Genomic DNA, 14,997 nt, shown 5'->3' with positions numbered 1-14,997 from the left:
TTCTCTGCCTACGGCCTGAGACAATGGGATAGGCTCCTGCATAGGTCAAGCAGTTTAGAAATGGATTGATAAATAAATACGTACCTGTATTTCAAATCCCGGTAGACAAGTATAGCTGATAATATCTCCATAATTGTAGCTCTTGCCCTCAACCAAACCATTAAGAATGGTGAGAGGCTTCTCACAAATAACAGGCACACAAGACTTGGAAGAGAAAGATGGAGACCATTTGCCAGAGATCTGGATGAAATAAAAGGAAAATAACATTGAGACATTATTCAAAAATGACAAATTTATCAGCAAATGATGCAAGGAGTGTCTACACAGAATGATGATCTTAACATATCACTTACTGTACACTCAGATAATCCAGGTCCCTCAAGAAAGTACCCTGGTCTACAGGAGATTATGACTGCGCCCCCTACAGGTGTGAGCTGCTTGCCTGTGACAACTACATTGGTGAGGTTAGCAGGCAGCCTGCAGGGTGAAAGTCGACATCTGACGCTGTGTTTGGACCAGGTGCCATCACTTTCACAGTTAATTGAGTCTGTCTTTGTTGCTAACTCAAAGCCTTCTTTACACCTGTGTCAAGTGGAAACATTAAGTTGAATGCATCTCAGCATTTTTATTTGTACAATTTAGATTTTATTGGATGTTTATGTTATGTCAAAGTACCTGTACTGAGCTTTGCTGCCATAGGTTAACACCACTCCTGCAGTCTCTGCATTTGGGATGAGAGGGGGCACTCCACAAGAAACTGGTTCACAGTTCAGGTTAGGCTCTCCCCATCTACCCAACCTTCCACAGGATAGATGGGGAAAACCTTTCAAATTATATCCTGGCCTGCAGCGGTAGGTGACTGTATCAATAGAGTATGCAGCACTGCCTTGTACGACAGCATTAGGCACAGCTGGGGGAGGGCTGGAACATCTCCCTCGGGTGCAGATGGGTACTCCTGGACTCCACACTCCGCCCTTGTCACATATGGCCTCTGGGGGGCCAAGAATTTTATAGCCATCATCACATCGGAACCAGATGCTCGCACCACAGGTGTGGTCTCGGCCGAGAATGGTGCCGTACTTCAGAACCGGGGTACTGCAGACACATGGTCGGCATTCTGGAACTTGCCCCAGCCAGACACCCTCGGCAGCACATCGTAAAACCGGATTGCCAAATACCTCATAGCCTGGAAAGCAAATATACTCCACAACATCATCAAAATTAAAGCTTGATCCATTCAGGTAACCATGGCTAATGTCCTCAGGTGGGTCGCATGTGATTATGTCGCACCGCGGAGGAGGGTCATCCCATAGTCCATCAGCTCTGCATATTAGCGTAGGATTTCCCGTCAAGACGTAGCCAATGTCACACGCATACCTAACCATACCATTGAAGCCATAATCCGTGCCTGTTACTCTGCCATTTTCAATTACAGGTGGTTGACCACAGTTGGCTGGAAGGCACTTTGGAGGAGCCTCACTCCAACTGCCATTGGCCGAACAAACACTTGTTGGCGCCCCCTGTAGGATGAAGCCAAGATTGCAGCTGAACAACAACCTCTTACCAAACGTATAGTCGTCTCCTCTTACTAAAACGTCCTTTGATACAGCAGGGCGCCCACAGTAGACTGCTCTACATGTTGGAGCTTTGTTGTCCCATTTCCCATCAACCTGACAAGTTCTAGTTTTAACACCCTCGAGGACAAACCCTTTATGGCATTCATAATGAATAAGCATCTTGACGTGAAAGGATTTTCCAATCACCTCACCATTCGCAATGCCTCCAGGATTACCACATGAGATAGGCAAACAGCGAGGAGCATCATCACTCCACTGCTGCCCAGAGATACACTGTCGGATTGTCTGTCCACTGAGCTCGTAACCCTCCTCGCAACTGTACTCTGCGAGGCTGCCATGTGGGCTATTTGATACCATAACTGATCCATATTCAGGGCTGGGTGGAGTCTCACATTGTGCCGGAGCACACACAGGTGCGGTTCCATTCCACGTGCCATCTTCTTGGCACATCAACACAACACCACCATTAATTTCATAGCCAGCATGACAGTGATATTGAACTAGCGAACCATGTAAAAAGCTGTTGTCTACTGGTAAATGTTGGCTTGTAAGTGTGTCATCGTCATCTTCTTTGACCTTCGAGTAGTCACCAAAATCAATATGCGGAGGCAGGCCGCAGTCAGCAGGAGTACATTTTGGCTCAGAGCTTGACCAGCCATGTTCTTCACAAGTGAGATGATTATTACCCACTAGCAGAAAACCTGGGAAGCAGCTATAGAAGATAGTAACCCCAAACTTGCGGTCCCGTCCTTCTACAAAGCCATTGTCAATTGGTTTTGGAGGAGAACAGTAAATCTGCACACAGGTAGGAGCCTCCTGGTCCCACTGTCCATTCTCTAGACAGGTGAGGGTTTCTGGGCCTTGTAAGCGGTACCCTCTTTGGCAGGAATATGTAACTGATTGGCTAAACTGAAGCCTGGAGTATCTAACAGAACCATTGGGAATCTCCTTGGGTGCAGCACACTTAACAGGGTGACATACAGGTACACCTCCTATCCAAAGTCCACTTTGACCACAAAGCACAGTGCTGTTACCTACTAAGTCATACCCTGCCTTACAGCTATAGATGGCAGTACTAAGATACATTAGTCCTTGAACATCCACAATTCCATTTGGTATGTCCTCAGGCTGTGGGCATTCAATAGGAATGCACTCAGGATAAGGTTTACTCCAGTTCCCATCTGCCTGGCAACGGACAGAAGCTTCCTTCCGGAGTGTAAAGCCATCCATGCAAGAGTAGGTCACCACACTAGCAAAGTAGGACAGTGTGTCAGATGGGTCACCAAAGGCAACCTCAGGGGGAGGTCCACAAAACACTTGTTTGCAGACAGGGAAAGAGTCATTCCACTCTTGGGATGGGGTACAACGAAGAGTTCGTGCTCCATGGAGAACATAACCTTCCTCACAAGAAAGCTCCACAGTGCCTGAGTCAGAATCCAATCCACGCAGTACAAGGTGATTCTCCTCTAAAGGTGGTTCGGGGCACCGTACTGGGGAACAACTTGGGGTTACGCTCTTTTCCCAATTTTCGGACTTTAAACAAGTCCATACTGAATCTCCAATGAGTTCATATCCTTCGTTGCAGAAAAATTCCACCTTGCTGCCGACTTCAAAGGTGGAGCCGTGATAATAGCCATTTTTTATATCTGGTGGGGTAGGGCAGGTGAGAGGAACACAAACAGCAGGAGGGTTGTTGTTCGACCACTGCTTATTGGCCATGCATATACGTTCAGCTTTTCCAGTTAGGCGATAACCATCGTTGCAAGCATAGGTCACTCTACTGGTGTATACATAGCCGTTCTTTCTTAGTTGGCCCTACATAGAGAAAAAAATCAAATATGTTTAATAATGTATGTGAAATAATCAAGGATTACATTAACATTAGAATTCTCTCTTGTTTTGTTTAAATAAATATATATCATGCATCCCAGGAAGACAGTATTGAATATACCTGGATAAAACCATTTGCCAAGCGAGTAGGGCTGGGACAGGAAATAGGCTGGCATGTGGGCAAGACACCTCCCCACTCACCATTGGCTTTACAAATTCTCCTTTTCTCTCCTCGAATGAAATACCCTTTGTCACAGCTGTAAGCAATTACCGCTCCAAAACTGTAATTGCTCCCACTTACATAGCCCTTCTCAATACTGTCTGGCTTTGAGCATCTGACAGGCATACAGCCAATGTCCAAAGGTGAGGGTGTCCACTCTCCCCCTATCAAGCACTTCAGGGTTCCTGTTGTGTTGAGAACAAAGCCCTCCTCACACTTGTAGTTGACCTCTGTGTTGCTAGCATACTTCAGTTTGTTTATGGAGTCCAGAATGGCATGAGGTAAATCTGGGGGACGCTGGCAGAAGTTGGCAATGCAGTGAGGAATGCCAAAGCCATCTGGGGGTGCCCAAACACCTTGGGAATTGCAGAACAGTTTTGTATTGTTACCAGCAGTGTAGCCATCATCGCAGAAATAGATAGCAGTGTCCCCAAAAAGCTGGTGTCCAGTGTCAGGTAGGGCATGGTCAACTTGGGGTGGTGGCCCACAAGACAGAGGCACACACTGGGCAGAATTACGAGTCCAGTTGCCACTTGGGAGGCATTCTTGAGTTTCTATGCCAAGCAGGGTGTAACTACAACAAGACAAATTTTACAAATCACTGTTATCAAATCATTCTTACAGTGATTGAAAAAGGTATTTTACAGGGCATCAAACATCTGTTTTTGCTGAACGCAGACAAATTAGGGGTTGCACAGACTAGTCGACTTTAATGCTCTGCCATGTCGCTTTAAGCTTGACGTCAACTCGTGCAGATCGCGCTCACACATAGACATTCAGTAGCACAGAAATGTATTGTCAACACTGTGATTTACTTCTTTTTAGAGAAGCTGGCAGGTAGAATTAGCTTGCATGCAATCGCTCTATCACTAATGTATTCATATAAAAGTATCTTTACTTTTCTACTTTATCTGTATCTCATTTAGAATGAGCAGACATCTGTGAGAAATATAATGGCCCAAAGACAAAAGAACTGATAAAATAAGCTGTTATGTAGGAGCAATAGCCACAAGGGCAGCGCTGTGTAATATGCCATAGCTGTGCACAAGGCAACACGCGTTCGAGTCTCAGCTCGAGGTTCAGGCTTATTTGTTCATTAATTACGTCATTGGCAAATAGTAGACGTCAACTCGACTTTCATCACATAAATGTTGACTTAAAAAATATCTGAAGTCGTTTAACCCCTAAGACAAATATAATCGACTAAGAGCCCACAAATATACACAAATGAAGTTACCCCTCTTTGCAAAAATAGATGATTCTGCTACCCAGCGTAAAGTTGTCACCCTTAATCACAGCGTCCCTTAAAGGAGGAGGTTTGCCACAGTCCACTCTTGCACAGAGGGGGGGAGGAAATGCCCACTTTCCTGATGACTCACACTTCAGTTCCATGGCACCCAGCAATCTTTACACAAAAAAAATGGTGAGTCAACACATTCTCTGGCTGTGTATTCTCTATTCATTCTCTATCTAGATTGTGTATAAACCAACCATATCATCTAAAACGTTTTCCAGAATGGTCCCTGCTACAATTATCATGCAGTCAGTGTAAAATGTATCAGACTTTACCTGTATCCCTCTATGCAGGTGTAGGTTAGCGTGGAGAGGAAGACTTTCCCATTGAGGGTATACTCAGCATAATCCACCACTGGGGGCTCACCACAGGTTACAGGCTTACAAACATGGGCCTCTCTGCTCCACTTCATATCCGATTGACACTGGCTTTCTATTGGCTCTTGAGGGACATAGCCCTTCTCACAACTGCAGCAGAGCAAAAAAATACAAAGATTAGTTACACACAAAAATATCCTTTCCCAGTATGTTATTAAATAAAAAATGTTTTTTTTTTCATATTTAAACAGGTCTCTTAAAAGTGGCTATACAATACCTCTAGAAACCGACTCTACATCTAACACTGACAGTGATACCTGAAAGTCACCTTGCTTCCGTATGTGAAGTTTGCCCCTTTTAGGATTCCATTTTCTGGGAGAGTGGGTTGAGCACAGGAAAGGGCTGTGGGAGGAAGTCATTAGAAGCAGATTATGTTCAGTGTTTTAAATGCACTTCAGACTTCAGACAGAAATTGTCTTCATCATTGCATTAAATTCCATTATGTCAAGAAAAAAATCAATGCATCTGGAGAGTACTGGGAATTCGCCAAAGCAAAATGCATGTAACTTTTAGTGACATACAGTAATCTGAGGTTACCAGGCATAAAAGCCTCATAAAAGCTGCTGGCTAAGGTTCAGAATAACATTCAGTGTGCTGGCAATGCAAAAATACTGAATTGTTCCAGTAACATGGACTGAACAAAGCTGAACAATTGTTTATCAGATAAGGTACCTACAGTGCTGGTCAGAATTATTTGCCTCCTTGGTAAATATGATCAAAGATGGCTGTAAAAATAAATCTGCATTGTTTATCCTTTTGATATTTTATTCTAAAAAAATGCAAAAATCTAACCTTTTATTGAAGTAAAATAATTGAAAGTGGGGGGGAAATCTGTTTGGTGCACACAGGGATAAAAAGTACCCCATGTGTAAAATGAAATACTCTGCTGTATCCTTAATGCTGTGGGCCTAATTTTCTGCCAGAGGTCCTGGACATCTTGTTCAGATACATGGCATCATGGATTCGATCAAATACCAACAGATAAAAAATCAAAACCTGACAGCCTGTGCTGTCAAACATCAAAATCATCAAATCATCAAAACATCAAAATCAAAACAAAAATGTGTCACTGAGCACAAAACTAAGCATCTGCAATGGCCATCCCAGTCCCTGACCTGAACCCTATAGAAAATGAGTGGACTGAACTGAAGAGAAGCAGCACCAACATGGATCTGGGAATCTGAAGGATCTGGAGAGATTCTGTATGGAGGAATGGTCTCTGATCTCTTGTCAGGTGTTCTCCAAACTCATCAGGCATTATAGGAGAAGACTCAGAGCTGTAATCTTGGAAAAAGGAGGTTGCAAAAAGTTTTTAATAAAAGGGGGCAAATAATTGTTCTCAACGTATTTTGGAGAAAAAAACCCCACTTTCAATTCTTTTACTTCAATGAGAGGTTAGATTTTTGCTAATTTTTTTAATAAAATATCAAAAGGAACAACCAGTTTTTACAACCATCTTTGATCATATTTACCAAGGGTGCAAATAATTCTGGCCAGCACTGTATATATAAACAGGATGTCTCTATCAGGTCAGTTTCCCAACCCCAAACCCAGCAATAAGATTAAGAAACAATGTATCTCTGCATTGTACATGGTATGATTACACAAACATTTACATATAAATTGGAGGCTCCAACCATTTGGATCCCAATATAAGCTCTAATTAGTTACTATTACTATATCTAACTACTATTACATTAGTATATTAATGGAATATTTGCAATGGCTTGTCTCTTCTAATTCTAGTGAAGAATAAAACATGAATTATGTTCAAATCATTGTGTTGTGTACTAGCTTTGTTTTCTTATTTGCTACACTACTGTTTAAATTTTTGTAAGATTTTTGTTTTGTTTTTGAAAAACGCTTATGCTCACCAAGGCTGAATTTATTTGAATAAAGTACAGTAAAAAATTACAGTAAAAACAGTAATGTTGTGAAATATTATTACAAATTAAAATAACTCTTTTCTATTTTAATTTAATTTAAAATTTAATTCATTCCTGTGATGGCAGAGCCAAATTTTTGGCAGTCCTTACTCCAGGCTTCAGTTGTCGCATGATCCTCCAAAATCATTATATGCTGATGATTTGGTGCTCAAGAAACATTTCTTTTATCAATGTTGAAAACAGTTATGCTGTTTAATATTTTTGTGTAAACCGTGATACTTTTTTTTTCATTTATATGCTACTTTGCTGAATAAAATGATTAATTTCTTAAAAAAAAAAATCATATTGACCCCAAACTTTTGAACGGTAGTGTATATAGGCAAACAGTAGCACCAGTGTACAAATCTGAAAGCTAGGTCTACCTTTGCAGTATGGGACATCTTCCTTCCATATTCCTTCCTCTGTGCAGGAAAGACGGGATGAGCCAATCAACTCATAGCCTTCCTTACAGGAAAAGACCACCTCACTGCCCATGATGAAATTACTGCCCTCACGGTGCCCAAACTCCGGAATACCTGGATCTTTACATTTTACAGGCTCTTGTGAAAATAAAGAAAAACAAAAATAAATGACTTCAGTTTATGAATGTATTTGTTAAGAAAAATACATTAGTAATTTTAGAAACTTGTTGTGGACAATATGTTGTCCGATTTGGCAGACAGGTCCAAAATGCAAAAATGCAATAATAATGATGCAAATGTGTGGACTGGCAGTGCACTCATCAAGAGACTGCTACCAGTGGAAAATAATTTGGCCATATAAATTGTCCAACTTATAATGAAATTGTGTTACCTGTGCAGTTTCTTCCATCTCCACTGTAAGGAGGTATGCAGGTGCATATATGAGAGCCATCAGTGTTCTGGCAACTAGCATGTTCATCACATTCAGAGCCCAGAGAACATTCGTCCACATCTGTAATACGAGCACAAACCAACATTAGAACGGAAGCATTAAAACCAAACCAGCATTAGAAAGGAATGCAATGTGTAAATGATAAATGAAAGACTGTATGTATGTAAAACGATATTTCAGGTTCCATGTGGACCTGTGCATAGTAGTGCTAGATAACTCTGATATAGACCTATTGTCTATTCACTGCCCATCTGCTTCTTTCAAATATTTGCTGTGTATCTCTTACCCAGACAGGCAGGTGGGTTGCCAATCCATTTTCCATTATTGGTACACAGCATTTTACTCTCTCCGAGTAGATAGAACCCTGGTTTACATTGATAAAGCACTGAGCTCCCAGCATAGAAATCCTCTCCATGATACTGGCCATGCTCCAGATCAGGGGGAGGACCACATTCCACACCTGCATATATAGAGAAAGGCCCTGGTGCAGATTAATGACAGTTCTGGTACTGGGTAATGAGTAACGTTAATACTACATTGTGTTTGTATGCAGTACATGTGAGTATGCACACAAACGCGTCTATTTGTGTTATGGCATGTGTTTATTTGCATTTAAAAATTTTAAACATAAGTTGTATGATTGTATCTCAGTACAGTGTAAGTATATTGTTGTAAACATGGCTGTGATTGACTGTTTAAACTGTGACACATGTTCAAAACTACATTCTATGCTTTTGTGTCTTTTGTTGTTTATCTGTGCATTCACATCACTCACGTTCACATATTGGCTCTGCATGGCTCCACTGGCCTCTGTTTAAGCACTGCTGCACTGGCTCCCCCACCAGATAGAACCCGGGACTGCAAGAGAACTGCACCTTAGAGCCTGGATTCACAGCTTTACTGGATGAGCGCAGTTGAGAAACAGAAGATTCCACCAGGGGGCAGTCTAACAAAGACCAAAACAGTGAACAACAAATGTTACAATGGCACATAGTTAGGTTAATATGTGTTTGGTAGTTACACATCAGGATACATTTCATAAAAATCAGACAAAATGTGAGTCCTGTTGTTGTGTAGTAGTATGAAAAAATCCCAACTAAGACCTGCAGAGGTTGATTGACAATAATAGAAAAAGTGGTACTTCATTCTTACCAGCGCAGAAAATGCTCTTGCTGCTTGTCTTTACTCGGCCCGTGACCCCTCCTAAGAAGTCAGGCCAGGCAAACACATTCCCTTTCTGCAGATCACGTGGACAGCTGCTGGCCAGAGACCTGATCTGAGAATAGTGGAAATATGCTTAGTTTCTAATCTTAGAGCAGTTCAGAATTTTTTTTTTCTTTTTTTTTTTTCTCGGTCTTGGTGAACTCAGTACACTGTTAACATGAAGAGCAAGGAATGTGTATAAAGTGTTACCTGCTGTGGTGTTAAAACATAGTTCCATATATTAAGTTGGCTAACAATGCCCACAAACGACTCTACTGGGTTGAAGCCATCCCCCCTCTGGTCCTGATCCTGTCCAAGTACCAGAGCACCCCCTCCTGTTTGATGTATAGAGCAAACATTTCATCTTCTGGACGCACACTCTCTTTGAAGCACCATGAAGCAATAAAGGTGTCTTAATAAACTGGCAGTGTGTTTAAAATGTTTATCAGGTATTAAGGTCAACCTGGTATGGTAGTGCCGACTGATAGTCCTTTCCCTCCATCTGAATGGCTCCCATCAATATAGACTCTCCAATCACCATCCTTGCTGCGCCATGATACACCAATGTGGTGCCAGAGGCCATCATTTACTGCTGGGCAGTCAGTGATCCGCTCCTTTCCGTTAACATACAACACCCACCTGAAAGTAAGAAAAACAAGGGAAGACAGACATGAGAATGCAAGAAAGAGAGTGAGAATTAAACAAGAGTAAAACCAAACCCTTGTTTGGCTTTTATATTTGTTTGGGTGTTGGTAAGACCAACTTACATAATTTAAACATGTTAAACAGGTCATAGCATATACACATATTCAAATGAGGTATGCAAAAGAAAACACAGCTCTCACCCATTATAGTCGATGAGGAGGAAGGCATTGTCACTTCCCTCTACAGCGTAGGAGATGGGAGTTCCATAATTAACAGTGTCTGATGACCTCATCCAGAATGTACATGTGATCTGTGTAAGAGATGGCATCTGACCGTCCATCATCACATAACCATGGATACCAGAAACTTCAAACTCCAGATCAAAGGAATAGGGCAGTTCTGTTTAGACAACAACAACAACAGATGATATACAGTATTATACATTCATTTTTAATAAGTATATATATTTTTTGTGTCTGAGGTTAACTCATGTTAATTAGGTTTTACCCCCATCTATTATATAACAAATGTATATAAACATATATAATTATAAATTATATATGAATGTATTCATTTGTGGGATGTCAGAAAGATGCAGAAGTTCAAAGCAAATGTTTCTGCAGCTTAATTCTAATAAATACTCTTTTTAGACTGGGGAGGAAGTCTGGTTCTGAGAGTTATGGTTTGTTGTCACAGTACATCAAACTTTATCTGAAAACATAAATGAAAAATTTATTCTGTATAACAGGATGTGAAAATTAACAGCCTATTGGATCATTTTAAGTGCTGCTGGGAATTTTCCAAACTTTTCTGGGAACGCATCTAAACTAAAGTGACACTATTCTGTCTCTAACAAGCCTTTGTAAAACTTATCTCTATGATGATGATGATTTCCATGATTTTTTCATCTCTTTCCCTCAATACCTGTCTCACACCTGGTTCCATTGAACCCAGGAGGGCATCGGCAGGTGAAAGTAGCCACTCCATCCACGCAGGTTGCACCATTCAAACACAAATTCGGTTCACAGTCGTCTACGTCCACCTGGCACAGTCTGCCTCTGTATCCATTCACACATTCACACCTGATCGCAAATGCGAGACAAAGTCTGTTATCTATCATATGTCTGTTGTTGATTGCATTATAAACATGCATGAACAGTTCCCACAAAGGTTTCCTCACGAACCTGAAATCATTGACAGCATCCACACATGTACCTCCATTCAGACAAGGGGCACTGTAGCACTCATCAACGTCAGCCTCACAATTGTCGCCAGTGAAGCCATGAGGACATGTGCAGATATACCCACCCTCCAAGTCTTTACAAACACCTCCGTTTTGGCATGGGCTGGAAGCACACTCATTTATTTCCAACTCACAACGTGGACCTAGATGTAAATGACAAAAAAGCCATTGATTACTGCGCTACAATTTAAGAGCATTCAATTCAATGTATTATATTTGAAATTATATTCAAGTGAAGGGGTGTGGCAGAGGTGAAGTGCTGACCTGTGAATCCATCTGGACAGCTACATGTGAAGTGATTCACTTCATCCACACAGACTCCTTCATTCTGACATGGAGAAGAGCTGCATTCGTTCACCTCAGCCTCACACAGCAAGCCTTCCAGAGACAAAACACACACATAGACATGTGGAACATCATTTTACCTGATACTTGGGACAATCAACAAGCAACCAATACGTTATTATTTCTATTATCTATATTACTATTTTGTGCTAATGTGGCAGGTCCTCCTCTCCTGTATTCTGCTGTTACACCCTCACATTCATGCTGGGCCACTTTGAGAACTCAATGAGCTCAAGGGAGACAAAAGAGATGTCTTTATCAGCTGTTGTCACAAGCCATTCCATTCCACACAAGTTTCCATCCAAGGATTTTTAACGCATCAAAAAGTTTACAGATATGGCTGACAGAAATGCTAATTATCGATAAAATTGAGACAAAGTGCAGACATAATCTTTGTTTATTTGAATTCAGTTCATAAATTCTATGTTGATGCTTCAAATCATTTTTCACTGTATCAGTATTTTTAATGGTCCCATTACATGATACTCTCTCCATTTTTTGAGAACATGTAGGACGCAAAAGGTAGATAATTTGTGATACACCAGATTTCATTTGCGATACACCAAAATTTGTATGACAAATCATTTTTTTTAAGGATGACATCATTACGCACACTATTTTATCTATAAAAGGCCAATTGGACGCAAACAGGCTCGAGACAGCAAATCTTGCAAACTTTCCCCCCCACTTTGTAGATAACAAAACAGTGCAAAAGGTGGATGGAAACTTGGCTAATGTTAAATAGTGTTACTTTTCTTACACACTGTTTGAGCTCATATTTCATAATATTTGTTTTGATTCATACTTGTACTTTTTTTTCCCAATTCTTTTGCCACCTTGGACAAACACCCAAGACACATACATGGATTCGGAAAAGAACAAAAATACTTCAATTCAAATTCTCCATATCTAGGGCAGCCACAGGCTTAATCATGGCCACGTCTTAAAGAGGAGAGACAATGGCCTGAATGGAAAAGTGCTGTAAGGTTCTGAGAATGAGAGCTTGTGTAGTTTCACTGCCAGACTCAAGAGATTCAGAGACAGCTAAATCAATCACAATAGTGAGACTAAAGGAAACTTTCAGGACCTTTAACAGAGAGGAATTTTGGGTTTGGGTTTTAATTGCCTCAAACATTTCACTTGTAGAACTTGTTTTTTGCAGTTCTATTGGGATTCCCCAGTGTGAAGCTGCGCTGTCAGATTATGTGAGTGGACTTTCTCATACCTACAAAACCAGGCTGACACTGACATTGGAACTCTCCCATGCCATCTCTGCACAAGCCGCCATTTTGACAAGGAGCAGAATCACATTCATCAATGTCGCTCTCACACTTGGCTCCTATAAGGCAATGAATGAGGAAAATGGGAAAAAAGTAGGCAGTGATTGGCAGTGATTAAATCAACCACAGAGGCTGAGGTAAATCTATCAAAATTAAATAGTGTAATACCAGACCAGCTGAATTATATATATAAAAAAAAAAAGATTGTAGTCTAAGCTGAGTTGTCTTAAATACACACATTGCCGTACATAGCACAACAGATAGTTTGAGAAAATAGTACATAAGGAAACAATAAAAGTTTAAAAGTTGTTTTCCTTAAGCCAACTGAACTTAACGTCTGTTTTTTACTTGTGAGTTATGGATATAGAACATGCCAAACCTGTGAATCCCGGAAGACAGGTGCATACATATCCGACCCCGACTTCCTCACAAGTGCCTTGGTTTTGACACGGATTCAGGAGACATTCATGAAACTTCTGCTGGAGAGAGTAGAGCTAAAAAGTTATAAACACTATCCATCTGAATGTCACGGCATTAAATAATAAAATAGGAAATCAAACAGATGATGCAAAAATGTTCTTCAGTACTAACTATTTTAACTACAGCATTAACTATATAATGGCTGTATGATGTCAGTTCTTCTCAAAAATGCCAGTAATTTTGTTTAATGTTTTGTCTGTGCTATCTTTCTTTAAAATAAAACACTTGTTATTTGGAATTCATAACAATGGCATTCATACATTTATTGGTGTGAATTAAGTGTCCAAATATATTTTAGGCTTACTACATGTGATCCAAACACAGCAGGAACTAATTTCAAAGTTCAAAAGATTTCCAGATTCAGGTACTATCCGGTAATAGTGAGAAGACGACTCACCTGGCTACTGGCTTGATAATCCTTTCTCACGACCACTTCTGGCGCTGTAGTTGCACTTTCCTCTTTAGGCAGGAAACTAGAGCCAAAGCCTGAGTCAGACCAAGAGAAAAGAGGGAAAAAGTACAAGGAGACAGAAATGAGAAAATGAAACAGACAGAATAAGCACAACACAGACATAAAAAAAAAAGATGTGAAAGAGGAGAATTTCTGCTGTCAAAACTGGAAAACATTTTCCAAAGGCATTCATCATCCTCATCTTTTCCACATTGATGCACTTTTTCCCTGCGTGTAGAGAATCAGATTCCATTATGTGCAATGGATTCTCATTGCAAATCGTTCACACACCTACCCAAAGCCTGAAAATGAGCCATATATTCCACTGGTGAATGAAGAAACCCTCTGCACACCATTGTCTTACACAAGCAACACCTTATAACACATTAAAGGTGAAGCGTGTCATTTTTTATGATTAAAACAAAAAGACCTCCTCTAACAAACCAAGTCTACCTATAATAATCTCTTTGTTCCACCTCGGTTTACATTGTGTTCCGGGGACAGGGGTGGCCAAAGTACCGGCAACATGTGAGAAGTGCCGGTACGCAAGAAAAAGTGAGGGTACGCTACAGAACCCACTTCGAGCACTGCTTTGATCAAATAAATGCAGACTTAGTGAGCATAAGAGACCGACCACACATGTCAATCACCGACTATAAACATTAGTGTAGGGAAATAAGGAAAAGATACATACTGGAGCACTGTTGGATGGCTTTGGCTCCTGTTATCGTGGTAGTACCATAAAAGGGGCAGGAGAGGCAATAGGAACGGCCCTCCTCAGGCTGATAATAATCTCTGGGACACGGGTAACATGGAACCAGACCCGTACGAGAGAAATGACCCCCGGAACATGGTACTGGGAAGACAGAGAGAAAGAGAAACCATGTATTCAGAAAGCAAATGTAACTATTCCCCTTTAGTCTTGTATATTAAAGTACTTCATAGGTATTTATTCAATTGTTACATCTCACCACCACACTCATTGACATCCAGAGCCCCTCTATTGACAGTGGTCGTGGTAGGAGGGCAGGGCAGACAGACCTGAGAGCCGAAACCTGGCTGGAATTCCCCTAGAGGACATGACTCACACGTCTCCAACCCGGTAAATGACGAGCTGCCAGGCTGGCACTGCGCTGGAAACATGCACACACATGCAGGTATGCACACATACAAAGATGGAGACACACTTAGAGATCCTGTTTATAAGCAGCCTTCAGCTGGAATGGAATAGAGTGATGAGTAGATTTATGAACA

General features: G+C 41.0%; 1 protein-coding gene across 7 annotated transcripts in view; it reads right to left on the bottom strand.

Annotated features, from left to right (window-relative positions):
- The window catches only part of svep1 (sushi, von Willebrand factor type A, EGF and pentraxin domain containing 1), an 80,775-nt gene that overhangs the window by 11,018 nt on the left and 54,760 nt on the right, over positions 1 to 14,997 (bottom strand). For 5 of the 7 annotated variants that reach the window (XM_084107707.1, XM_084107702.1, XM_084107704.1 and 2 more), the window contains exons 18-40: positions 14,715 to 14,876; positions 14,438 to 14,599; positions 13,690 to 13,778; positions 13,192 to 13,291; positions 12,758 to 12,871; positions 11,452 to 11,565; positions 11,129 to 11,330; positions 10,869 to 11,026; positions 10,145 to 10,343; positions 9,763 to 9,938; positions 9,510 to 9,634; positions 9,249 to 9,372; positions 8,872 to 9,042; positions 8,383 to 8,556; positions 8,037 to 8,156; positions 7,607 to 7,783; positions 5,556 to 5,640; positions 5,197 to 5,388; positions 4,865 to 5,032; positions 3,529 to 4,201; positions 676 to 3,392; positions 354 to 582; positions 85 to 240 (exon numbers count right to left, since the gene is read on the bottom strand). In XM_084107707.1, coding sequence (XP_083963833.1) covers positions 85 to 240; positions 354 to 582; positions 676 to 3,392; positions 3,529 to 4,201; positions 4,865 to 5,032; positions 5,197 to 5,388; positions 5,556 to 5,640; positions 7,607 to 7,783; positions 8,037 to 8,156; positions 8,383 to 8,556; positions 8,872 to 9,042; positions 9,249 to 9,372; positions 9,510 to 9,634; positions 9,763 to 9,938; positions 10,145 to 10,343; positions 10,869 to 11,026; positions 11,129 to 11,330; positions 11,452 to 11,565; positions 12,758 to 12,871; positions 13,192 to 13,291; positions 13,690 to 13,778; positions 14,438 to 14,599; positions 14,715 to 14,876 — 6,587 coding nt within the window. The remainder of the gene's footprint in view (positions 1 to 84; positions 241 to 353; positions 583 to 675; positions 3,393 to 3,528; positions 4,202 to 4,864; positions 5,033 to 5,196; positions 5,389 to 5,555; positions 5,641 to 7,606; positions 7,784 to 8,036; positions 8,157 to 8,382; positions 8,557 to 8,871; positions 9,043 to 9,248; positions 9,373 to 9,509; positions 9,635 to 9,762; positions 9,939 to 10,144; positions 10,344 to 10,868; positions 11,027 to 11,128; positions 11,331 to 11,451; positions 11,566 to 12,757; positions 12,872 to 13,191; positions 13,292 to 13,689; positions 13,779 to 14,437; positions 14,600 to 14,714; positions 14,877 to 14,997) is intronic. The other 2 variants (XM_084107703.1, XM_084107706.1) reach the window with 1 other exon arrangement.

The sequence above is a fragment of the Abramis brama genome (assembly GCF_963993115.1).
Source record: "Abramis brama genome assembly, chromosome: 3".
NCBI classification, from domain to species: domain Eukaryota; kingdom Metazoa; phylum Chordata; class Actinopteri; order Cypriniformes; family Leuciscidae; genus Abramis; species Abramis brama.
The sequence above is the reverse complement of the archived record's forward strand: the minus strand, read 5'-3'. Positions and strand labels throughout refer to the sequence as shown.